Below are 12,290 nucleotides of genomic sequence, written 5' to 3'. Positions count from 1 at the left end.
TATGTTAACATACAGTACTGAGCCATAAAATTACATGATTTACAGTTCAGATACAGGTTTTCACAAAAACAAAAATCTTATACAACAGCATTTCAGCCTTCAGACCATTTCTTATGAAAAGGGATAAATCAAGCATATAAATTGTCAATTTAAAACGTATAAATAATTATACGTCTTAATTGTTTTCGATTTTTAGAAGGCACATTAACTTCGTTCTCATTTACAACTCTGTGTTTGCTGCATAAAAACATGAGTTGATATTTGCATTGATCTGACCATAAACACAAAGAAAGGCTTGTTGGAAATGCAAATTCATTCTCTGCCACGAGGTGGCGCTTTAGGAGCGCTGAAATATTGCAGTTTCCCCGGTAACGGCTGTACACAAAGCAGCTCTGCACTCATAAACGCTGCTTTATCAGGAATTATCCACCTTTTTCTTGTCGTAAAAATGGGCGCGGCCATTTGTAAATTCTATGGGTCTGGCTTCCGTCTCATCTGTGTCCACTCCGTCCAACTATTTTTAGCTGAACAAAACAGTTCGTTTTGCTGCTTGATATTGAAAGTTGGTGTGTCTTATCATATTATTTTAATGTATTATCTTAATTATGAACACACTGGTTTGTAGTGCAAGTGTTTTACCGTTTACTGCACGTTGTTATTCTCCTCGTTATTTACCTATAGCGGTTAATGAACCGGAAGTCTCACCCATAGGCTTACTTCCGCGTTGAAGAAAAAGGTGGATAGGTAAAATGAAATTAAAATGCCAACGACACGTTTCTGAGGACAGTTGGTTCCCTTCAGGTACATTCAGATAAAGACATCCGCGCCGTGTTTTGACTTGAAACAATCACATCATTGCCTTTTGAAGTTTAATCCAGCCGTATCGCGACTCTTGTCTTTCCGTCCCCAACTGTAAGACCTCTTGAAATTATAATTAAGACATTTCTTATACCATTTAACATATTTAAAACTTTTTATGGCCTTAAGTTTGATACAACTACATTTAGGAGTTTTTAAGGACCCGTGAGAGATTTGTATTTAAGGTAGCCCGTCGGGCAGAGTGGTGATACATTTTGGTAGCCCGACTGGAAAACACAATAGCCCCGGGACGTTGGGCTAGTGATTTTGCGAGCCCTGTTGTGGAAAAGCTGGTCACATTGCTAGACATTGTCAAGACAATGAGAGACCTCATCAAAGCTTTGTCTGTCATGCATTTGGAAAGGATGGTCACATAGCAAGACATTGTTTGGAGAAAAGTAGGACAGATCAGGAAGTTGCTTGTTTTGCATGTGGAAGGATGGGACACAAGGCGAGACAGTGTCACTTTTCACACAAAAGAATGGGCTATCGAGCCGTTTAGAAACCTAGTTGGCACTGTTGAAAGGAAACAAAGGAAGAAGCCATTCACACCTTGCCAGAGACAGCACTGCATGAACAATATGACTAGTTCAGTCACAAGCAGATGCTGATGTGAATTAGAGGAATTGTTTTATGATAGTAGCATATTTTAGAAAAAAAAATGTTTACTATCAAAAGGGGGGTGATTCTTTATAATTTCTGAGAAATGTGTTAATGGCATTAACATTTAAACTTAATTTATGAGAAATGATTTAATTGCATTCTGTGATTACATTTCTGTAGCTTTGATGTTTTGAATGTGAGAAGACTCTAGTGGGGGAAAGTGGGGGGCAACCTCTTCTTTTTGTTCTTGTTTCAGATATAAGCGCTGAGATGTTTGTCTGAAATGTGTAACCTCCTGGAGATAGATGATCCGGTCGTTTGAAGAACAAGAAGGCCAGCGGAACCAGTGGAGCCAGGGGGATTTTCTCAATCCATATGATCCATGACCTAGAAATCCAGAGATTTCCAGACTTGCAAGATCCAGATCTCCAGGCCTAAAAGACCTAGAAACTCTGAGACCCACAATGGGATGGATGTAGTGATGGAATGGCAGACTGCAACAACACCAGTGACTACTTCTTCTAGAAGGACTTTTTCAAATTGAAAAGAATGAACAACGGAAAAGAGAAACAAGGAGAGATCAAACCATTTCAGAGACTATGGACAGCAGTCTTTTCACCAAGATGGAAAACAAGAGGGCAAAGGACATACCCACACTAAGAAATGCACAAAGACAGAGACTCACTGCACATGACACCAGAAAGCGACAAATATATGCATACTTGAATGCAGAACATTGTCTACTGAATGCACACAGGTGGATAAAGGATGTTCACACTGAGAAAACGGACACAATGCATGTGACAAAATGAAAACACAATACTTGCGTGCACACACACACACACACACACTTTATGTTGCCTATTGAATGATGTTTTTGCAGGTGTAATCTGTGTAATGCGAGTGTGTGATGCTTCTTTTGAACCAAGAGCATCAAAGGGGGGACTGACTCACTGCACATGACACCAGAAAGAGACAAATATATGCATACTCGAATGCAGAACATTGTCTACTGAATGCACACAGGTGGATAAATGATGTTCACACTGAGAAAACGGACACAATGCATGTGACAAAATGAAAACACAATACTTGCGTGCACACACACACACACACACACACACACACACACACTTTATGTTGCCTATTGAATTATGTTTTTGCATGTGTAATCTGTGTAATGCGGGTGAGTGTGATGCTTCTTTTGAACCAAGAGCATCAAAGGGGGGACTGTAAGAAACTATAGTCTGCCCCGACCCAGATTCTACTCCATAATAGATGTTTGATCATGCTCATTTCCCAGAATGGCTTAATTATTATAGAGAAGATGAAAGTCCACGGTTATGTTGTTTCTAGATCATTTGGGATGCACACATCCTGAGCAAATGGTGACCAATTGTAGAATGGGAATTGGTGTGGGACACCGAGAACCATCTCAGGCAATGGGGTGTCAGAACTTCATTAGCATACAGATCTGTTACGATAGGAGCAACTTCATTTACATTAAGGATAGTAAACTGTAACTGTATAAAAGGTTTGAGTTTAGGATGTTCGTGGTTCATTCCAACTCCATTGAACCTAAGGTACTAAATGCTCATTGTCACTGCTATGCTGCAATAAACATCTTCATCAAGATCTTCAACGTCCTGATCATTTTATCTTACAGTGCTTACAGTATTAAAATAATTTGAAACTTAGCAAACTGGCAGCTCCAGTAGTAAAAGATTTATCTTGAACTCCGTCATGGAAACTAGCATGCATCAAGCTTAATTAAACTATTTAATAATCAATTAAAAAGAAATCTATACCTGTATGATATTACGCTGTACCCACATTGGATGAGTGGTTTGGAAAGTGGATGGATGATATAGCCGCAGGCGCCATCTTCTGACAAAAGGCAGGAATTCATTCAGCATGACCCTCAAAGTGTATTATGGGTATTCTCTAGCCGTTGAGTGTACATCAGTTGTACACTCATTATTGCATTGCATTATGGGATTCATCGAGTGCACTCGACAACCACTACACATGGCTGTAACCTCAAATAGTGCCCTATTTAAGGGTATAGGAGGCAATTTCGACACAGTCCTCGCCTAGTTCTTATTATGTTAAATGCCCACATTATTCATATACTCTCCCCTATTTATTGTGCTTGATCCTTTACTCTGATTTTTGTCTAATTGTATTTTATCATGCACCAGAGTGGTTTGTGCCTTGTACAATTTGCTTTAGCTCTCTTGAGCTAAGCTTTCCCTAGGCTTGTCCTGTCCTGATCCTGTTTTGCCTGAGTTTTCTACCCTGACTTCCCCTATCAAAGATCTGCTCTACCTGCCGTCTGGACTCTCTGCAGGCCTCTGAGCTCTTCCATCTCTCTCAAGCCCTTTGGTTCTGGTTGCTAGTTTCGGATCTCTCGATACTGATCTGCCTTCTGGCCCTGATCTTGCACCTGTTTTTTCTCCTCTGCTCTGTCTGCTCTTCTTGAACTGCCTTTCCCTTGTCGGATGAAGTTTGCCCCAGAACTCAGAGGCCTGCTGGCAAGTTCTGCCTTTGTGTTTGACTTTTATATTAACAAGTTTCTGAAAAAATCTAGTCTCAAAAATCTGGTATTATACTATGTTAGCCACGAGGAATGTTACACAGCAAAAACCCCAGTGTTAAATTAACTGTCTTCAGAGTTTATTTGAGTCCACACTCAAGAGAGTTAGAATTAACACTGAAGCAGTGATAAAGTTAATGAGATAATTTAGTGATCAGTTGGATGATGATTGACGTTAGTGAAGACACCTGATGTTCACAAACAGAATCTCTGAAGGAAAGAGTCAACATTTTAAAGTTACCATTATGGTGATCAGTGTTTAGCTGGGATATTGACCCTTGAAGTTTTAACATTACATTTTGTCAGGCTGCTGTAACCACGTTATAGCAGCCAGACAAGCCAAGAGAAAATGTGATCAGGTGATGTTGGTTATGTTATGACATCATCGTGTTGTGACCTGAATCACCGATCTCACTTTGAGACAAATTTTTGAGTTAGATTTACCTTATTGAATACAGTAGCCCTGGGATTCTACAGCATAAGAACTGGTATTTTCAATATATTCAGAGGGATTTCTAAAATCTGTTCTGATAAAAAAAAACTACTCTATCATTTAGACACACAGACATCAAGAGTGAAATTATGAATCTCAACAGTTGTGACCATCAAAAAGCATGACATTCAACATGAGCATTACATTCTGGGTGCCACCAATCAAAATTCATCCATGGCTCCCAGCATGCATTGTGGCATGAATACATTAGCTGCATTGTCTTTGTAATGTCTTTCATTCTTACTATTTTTATTTGACTTTTTAGTAGCTTATTTGGTGATGTTCAGAGTTGATCTGTTTTTCTGAATTAGCTGTCTGTAATCATTGCTGAGATTAATACACTGATTCTTGATGTGTGTGTCTAAAAATTAAGCAGTTCAAACATATTTTGTGCAAAATCTCTGGAACATCACAGGGCTGCTGTAATCAATAATGTACACTACATGGTGATTGTCACTATCAAAACATAACCAACACCTGAAGACATTTTCATTTCATTTTATAATTTTTTTTGCCATAAAAAATGTGTTTTATAACAGTTAAAGCAGCCAGAAAAAAATGGGTTAAGAGCCCAGCTAAAACAAGCACTTGACCTGCATAGTGGTGACCTAAAAATGTTGACTCTTTTCTTCAGTGATTCTGCTTGTTAACATCAGGTGTCTTCAATAATGGTCAATCATCACTCAATTAATCACTTAATTATCTCATAAACTTTAAAGTGCCCCTATTATGCCTTTTCGAATATTACCTTTCATGCAGTGTGTCATGTAGCTGTATGTGAACATAAACTATCTGCAAAGTTGTGAAGCCGACAGTGCATGATAAATAAAGTTATTGTCTATCAAAAAAAGAGCCGGCTCGCAATAGCCTAAACGAGTCATCATGTATTCGAATCTTATTCTGTTACGGCTGTACGTCACGAAGTAACACATTTGCATAATGTCCGCCCACGTTCTACGTCGCCAACTTGCCTGCCCACAAACACAGTAAAATTTTCGTGTGGTTAACATCATGTCCAGAAGACGCTGTATCCTACGCTGTAAAAGTAAATTAGTTTTATCACAGCTTATAATTACCACAAGCTTGTTAACACTTGACACGTACCACTGAGAAACGTCCTGCTCCAGTCGTGCTTGCGAATCAGTCTCTTGTCGATCAGACAGTTCAACCGTTTCATCATCAGACTCCGGGTTGAATTGGTAAGGTACAATCGATACCATCTTTTCTATGTAATGACTAGTCTCCAGGGCTGTCATTCCATCATGGCAATGGGCGTTTAGTTTCCGTCACGCGTTGTACGTGCTAGACCAATCACAAAGGACTGCGCTATCTGACCAATCACAGCAGTGAGGGCTCACGGAAAGGAGGGGTTTAGAGAGACTGATTCTTTGAACTGCTTCGCATGAGTCGTTTACAAATCATTTAGAAATTAGGTAAAATTAAATCTATTGTTTGAGAAAACTAACGTGTTTTATAACCTTGCATGCATGTAAACCTGTTTTAGGAGACTCATAAAACAATATTAGCAACCTTAAAAATGGCATAATAGGGGCACTTTAACACTGCTTCAGTGTTACTTTTAACACTCTTGAGTGTCTACTCAAATAAACTCTGGGGAGAGTTAATTTAACACTGGGGTTTTTGCCGTGTACATATCACTATAATATTATTTATTATTAGTGTGTACAGTATTCTAGTTGGCACATTTCCTTCTGAAATCCAAACAATGCTCTCTCAGAAAAGAGCATTGCTGGTACTCATAGGCGTAGCTTGACGTTTGAGCTTGGGGGGGCCAGGCCAAACCGAAAAGGGAGACGTTAAGTTTGTTTTGATTTATTAATTTACTTACAATAACAATTTAAAATGTATTAACTTTTACGTATTAACTTTTACATGTATTATTAACTGCATTATATGCATTTGTACTTCATAGAAAAAACGTTATAAATAAATATTTAGTCAAATTCTTTAATCGCTATGGGGGGGCCAGGCCCCCCTGGCCCCCCCACAAGCTACGCCCATGCTGGTACTGCTCTTCACTGGTCCTTTCTCACTTGCAGACTCTTCAAGGTTGGGGCAGAGGCTGTCTATCACATAAGCTAACCACTGGGGTGTCTCAGGGAGTGCAAAAATTCCTATGGAAAAATTTACTGGGTGCTTACTTACTGGCTAAAGTCAAGAGTCCAAATCTCTAAGAAAAACTCAAATATGTAATTTTGCCATTTAGTGATTATGACTGATTCAAGCAATTGTATAAAAGAAAATGAGGTACACTAAACTCTTTAAAACCTTCAATCTGTTGTTTTCAGAAAAAAAAAAACAGAAGGAAAAAAAACAGCAACAACAAATAAATAGCTCTGGTGCATTTTTTAAAAAGTAGCTGATCTGCTTAAGACACTGATCAAGAATGTGTCTTGATCAGAAAAAAAAATGCACGATTAAAAAAAAGACATTCAACAAAACCACATGGCAACTGCTATAATGTGTGTACAGTAAACTATTTTATGCATGTACTATAGTCTATCACTTCCCTTCATTCATTCTGTTACATTCATTACACGGTAAGTACAGTACTTTCGTGAAACCACTAATGGTCACTGTTGAAAATGGCAATGAAAAACTTTTGATGAAGGCTCTAATAAGTCTCTTAAAATAAAGGTTCAACATGTACTAAATCCTTTAGTCTCTATAACCACAACCACATTTTAGGCAATGGCTGCCAATAGCCAGTTGACATTATTTAAACGTCATTCAACTATTTCAACATAAAGACACCTTAATGTCCACATCTAGATGTACATCATCTAGAAGAAGGAATTTACCAGTCCTTGGCATGGATTTACCTTCAGACAAATCTCTCTGACTCTAAATGAATTCAAGTCCCTCATACTTCACGTCCCCAATCTTGGTTTCAGGAAGCAGGATTCTGCCGTCTAGGGTGAACGCCACAATGTAAGTGGTGATTTTCCCAGCATCCTCCTCAGACTTTAGGGCAACAATAATCTGATCATCTGTGTTGGGGACAAACTTGAATGACGAAAAGCCATGCGTAGGGTTCAGGGTCCCAACATTTCTCACTTTAATGTCCTGGAAGTCTGGGGAGCAGCTGAGCATTAGATTGGTGCCCCGTCGCTCATCTGCTGTCTCATCGTATCGCTCGCTGCTAGCACGTCGTGGCAGGAAGAACCAGCGCTGCAATGTGTCGCTCCAAGCTGCAGACTCATGTATGAGGTACCCTGAGATGACGATAGAAAGGAAATGAACAGGGAATGGGAATGAAGCATCCATTTCAGTGATGTTAGCGATTGAACATGGAAACATGGAACTTGGAAAATAAAGTATTCCTGGGTGTTAAGACTATAAGAGCTCTTGACACTCTTAAAAGACACAAATGTTCTTGTGATATCAATGTCACTTTTAAAATACCAAATTCACTGCTCACTCCCGTTTCACTACAAATACATGCTGCATGTGAGCGAAAGGCTGCTGTTTACCGGGCGGACTGATGCCTGCAGCGCTGCGGAGAGCATCGTACTTAGGGACCCAGTTCTGGTGCTGTACATCTCCGTTGAATCCCACCACTTTTACCCACTCAGGATTGTCATTCAGCACTTCTCCACTGGTGGTGGTCCACTCCTTCCCCAAACCCCCCACATATAAGTGCTCATCCTTCACTGCAAGCCACTCAGCCTTAAACCCTAGAGAACGTCACAGAAATAACTGAATCAGACATCATATGTGAATTAATTGCTTCAAATTTCATTCATTATTATATCTTTATTTTAATAGTTTTTGACTGTTACCTTAAATTCAGCTCATGATGAAGATGATAAATTAATGTAGGTGTCAAGGTGGGGGTCGAATGTAGGTGTTTGTAATGTGTGTGTGTGTGCATTAACTTGGATGGGTTAAATGCAGAGGACAGATTCTGAGTATAAGTTACCATACTTGCCCTTCACATCACTTTGAAACCAGCTGTGCTTAATTTAATTGCAAAAAGGGTATAATAGCAACACTAACCTTTTGAAACCGAGCCATCCCCATCTGGCAGTATGACCCAGGGCACTGCCTTGAGTCCATCTATGTTATATACAACACCCGTACGATCATCAACGCTGTACAGCTTGCCATTAAACACCACTAATTCGGAGAGCTCCATGCCGCGACCCTTCTCTGCCAGGTGACTTTCCAAGACCACCCTGTCCTGATCCCATTCGACCGCCACTGTATCTCCACTCTCCGACACCAGGAGGTGACCCTTCAGCATGTAGCTAAACCAGGTCAGCTTCATGTCACTGAGTGAGTTCGTGTCCAGGTCAGCGATGACCCCTATACGGTAGCGTGTGCCCTGTGCCGTGCGCTCTGGTGGACTGAGGGGGTATGTGTCATTGTAATGGCCCTCCGTTCTCACCTCCTGATGGTTTAACCTCAAACCAAATTTGCTTCTGGTTTGGGGGTGAAAGGGCAAAAGCTGCATGTAGATGAGGAGGACGAGGGTTAGTGCTGACGCTATCACCACAATGGCTTTCCATTTGATGCGGAAGCGGGAGTCGGTGGTGTTGGTCATGGAAGCCAGCATCGGGAGCCCTCCAACAGAGATGCGCAGAGAGTTCATAGGCTCATTTTGGTTAAGATGTGCATAGCCTGGAGAAACAGGCATTAGGGAGGGACAGCAGCCACACCTACACAGGGAACATATTTAGGTCATGACACATTTACATTTATTCATTTAGCAGATGGTTTTATCCAAAGTGACTTACAATTGAGGAATACAACAAGTGATTCATCATTAAAAATTGTTAGCATTTATAGAAATGTTACTTGGCTTATGAGTGAGCAGGAAAGGAAGTGAATAAACTGTCAATCACTGGAATCAGCACAACCTGTTTATGCTGTTTATTCTAATTTTACCCTATTTGCATGGGTTTCTCTTTCTTCACCTCATCAACACAACCTTTTTTACTCTCATGAGAGACACTGGATCTGCCTAAACAGGTCCTGGAATACAGACAGTTAAAATCAAAGAGGTCCCACAAATGAAGCCACAACACAGCTGACAATACAGTCAGTTGGCAACCCCCAGTGTTAAATTCATTGTATTTGTGACGACTGATTACACATCCATATGAACTTCTCCGCTCTGGCTAAACTCTATGTGCCTTAGTTGAAAACTCATGCCATACCATTTCAGACTCCCACTTTTACAACTCTAAACTGTGTCATTTCTGCACACTAGCAGCACCAAACGGAACTGCAATTTTATGTTCTTCAAATATGGAACAGTTCTCCAATCTACCATTGGTCAGACAAACCGAATAGCTCTGCCCCAAGCTCACACCATTAGCTGAGACACTGTTCCGGGTTGGTTTTGATGTGTAAACAAATTCAGAGCAATGATCTGATAACCGCAGAGTTCATTCTATTCAGGGAAATCAACTAACCAAATGACTTACCTTTGTATACTAACCTGGAGTAGGAGGAAATGTTCAAAAAAAAAAGTCACACCAATTTTAACCCCTTTCTGCATTGGTGACAAACCCGTTTAACGACCTTGTTTCTCTATCATTTAATTTAACTGTCAATCCTTCATTGAGACAAACAGGGGCAAAGGTTACAAATTTACAGATTAGGTTGCATTAGATGCTTACATGAATAACAAAAATTACAAGTTTTAGATCACTCTTGTAATACCTAAGACACGACTATTTAGTTAGACCCAAGACACCAGACACTTACTTACCAGCTTCTCCAGCTATGACAGGATACACTGATGCCACAGCAACACTTTGTGTAGGAAATGAATAATGTTGACGTGGAGGGAAGGAGTGGCTTGGTGAACGGACGGAAGATATACAGGGTGAAAACAGGTACGGCTGGATATTACAGCAATGTTGTGAAAGCAGTTAACCAGTTTAAAAGGATTCGCACAATTCTCACATTTAAAAAATACAATTAGCAGCAGCCCTGGTTTATAAGGTTTATAAGTGTGTTACTCCAACTGTAAGACTCTGTACTGAACCATAACATACATACCCTAAAAAACAATACCTGTGGAATTTAGTTTGTTAATGATTTGTTTATCTGAAATGTTAATATTTAACACAGCTGAAAGCCTAAAACACAACCATTTCAGAATCTACATGGATGAAGGAAAGACTGTTTAATGGTATAAATGGTGTAAATGGTATAAAATCAGCCCTTCATATGCTCCGTCAGCTAAAACTGACTTAATGAGGTTTGGGCTGTCCATCCAGCCTGTGAGCACCACTGACAGTATCCTATCTGGCCATATTGTTGTAATTGTAACACGTGGGACCCTCCGAACCCGGAACGGTGTAGCCTCCATCACTTCTGTCCAAACAGAGACGTACAACTCAAAAATCGGCTCAAAATTGCACAAACACTGTGCGATTTTTGGCAGATTTTGAGGCGAATTCTGACTTGTGCGACTCTTTTTTTGAGTCGGGCCGAATTTCAGCTTTGTCATGCGTCGTTTGTTGTGCAGTGTACAGGGGGAAACAAGAAGCGATTAACCTCTGCCGACTGGCAATCGGACGGTCGGATGAATTTCTGAAGCTGCCTTTCCACTGTCTCTGACATTTGGATACGATTTTCGCAGGGAATTTTCGCAACTGGTCATGAAGCAACCATTACCCTAGGCTTATTCACCATGGTAAAATGAATGTATGAATATATCCACACAAAACAAATGACCCCCAAAATAAAAATATAGTAGGTTTATGGGGCTTGGATACGATTTTCGCAGGGAATTTTCGCAACTGGTCATGAAGCAACCATTACCCTAGGCTTATTCACCATGGTAAAATGAATGTATGAATATATCCACACAAAACAAATGACCCCCAAAATAAAAATATAGTAGGTTTATGGGGCTAAGCAACGTACATAATGATTTAATAATTATAAAATAATTATTTCTGCCATAATTATTCTAAACGCCATTTTACAGAAATAGTATATAGTGTTAAAGTTAAAGTGTAAAAATATTGGTAATTCTGAATTCTTGCGCTCATAGTTTTGATTAGAATACATCACATCTGGTCGGGCGGTCGCATACGGTCTAGCCGCAGAAGCAAAGATTGTCTTACTATAGGGAGATGAGAGGGTCTGTATTACTTACTTTTGGAGAAAGCGTAACGGTCAACTTGATCACGTGTGCCTTAATAACCAATCACATTACAGCCTTGACGTCACTGAATTTCAGTCAGAGTAGTGCGACACTCAATTGCCGTTTACGGACACCATAGGAATGAATGAGAAATGCCGTAAGCTGTATCCCACCTGTCAGAAAAAGTCAGTGACTTCTCTTATAAAATGGCATTTTTTCGCTGTAAACTCTAAGAATAGTTCAATCCAAAAGTATTTCTTAGTGTAAAACATGTTGAAGATTAGCTGATAGGCTGTCGATTCATTAAATTATAAGCTGCTTCCTCTAAAAAGCTGTTTATTCAGTGTAGTGAAGCCAAACAAAACGGCCTCTGGTCTCCTTTGCCACATACTGGCATACCGGAAGAGTTAGCTTTAGCCGTTACGCTTTTGCAGGCTTGCCTTCTAGTGGCTTTGGCAGAAGTTCAAATATTTTAATGGATCCGAAGCTCAAAACAATTTCCGCATACGCATATAATCAGAACTCCATGCAGCTCCCGCACTACTCTCCATTGGAAATTAATGACTTCCGTTCTATCACTTGTCATTTGTCGGAGATAATGGAAAGACAGC

The 12,290-nt window shown here is 40.0% G+C and overlaps 1 protein-coding gene across 2 annotated transcripts in view; it reads right to left on the bottom strand.

The window, feature by feature from the left end:
* Positions 1-6,895: 6,895 nt before the first annotated feature.
* Positions 6,896-12,290, bottom strand: part of LOC107671255 (soluble calcium-activated nucleotidase 1-like) — an 8,661-nt gene continuing 3,266 nt past the window's right edge. The window contains exons 1-4 of one of the 2 annotated variants that reach the window (XM_016464153.1): positions 10,291-11,229; positions 8,571-9,232; positions 8,045-8,248; positions 6,896-7,786 (exon numbers count right to left, since the gene is read on the bottom strand). In XM_016464153.1, the coding sequence (XP_016319639.1) occupies positions 7,416-7,786; positions 8,045-8,248; positions 8,571-9,210 (1,215 nt within the window). In that variant the 5' untranslated portion in view covers positions 9,211-9,232; positions 10,291-11,229 and the 3' untranslated portion in view covers positions 6,896-7,415. Of the gene's footprint in view, positions 7,787-8,044; positions 8,249-8,570; positions 9,233-10,290; positions 11,230-12,290 lie in introns of those variants that run through there. The other variant, XM_016464152.1, reaches the window with a different exon arrangement.

Source organism: Sinocyclocheilus anshuiensis, unplaced genomic scaffold, assembly GCF_001515605.1.
Source record: "Sinocyclocheilus anshuiensis isolate Anshui unplaced genomic scaffold, SAMN03320099.WGS_v1.1 scaffold2670, whole genome shotgun sequence".
NCBI lineage: Eukaryota > Metazoa > Chordata > Actinopteri > Cypriniformes > Cyprinidae > Sinocyclocheilus > Sinocyclocheilus anshuiensis.
Note: the sequence above shows the minus strand (reverse complement) of the source record. Positions and strands in the feature narration are given on the sequence as shown.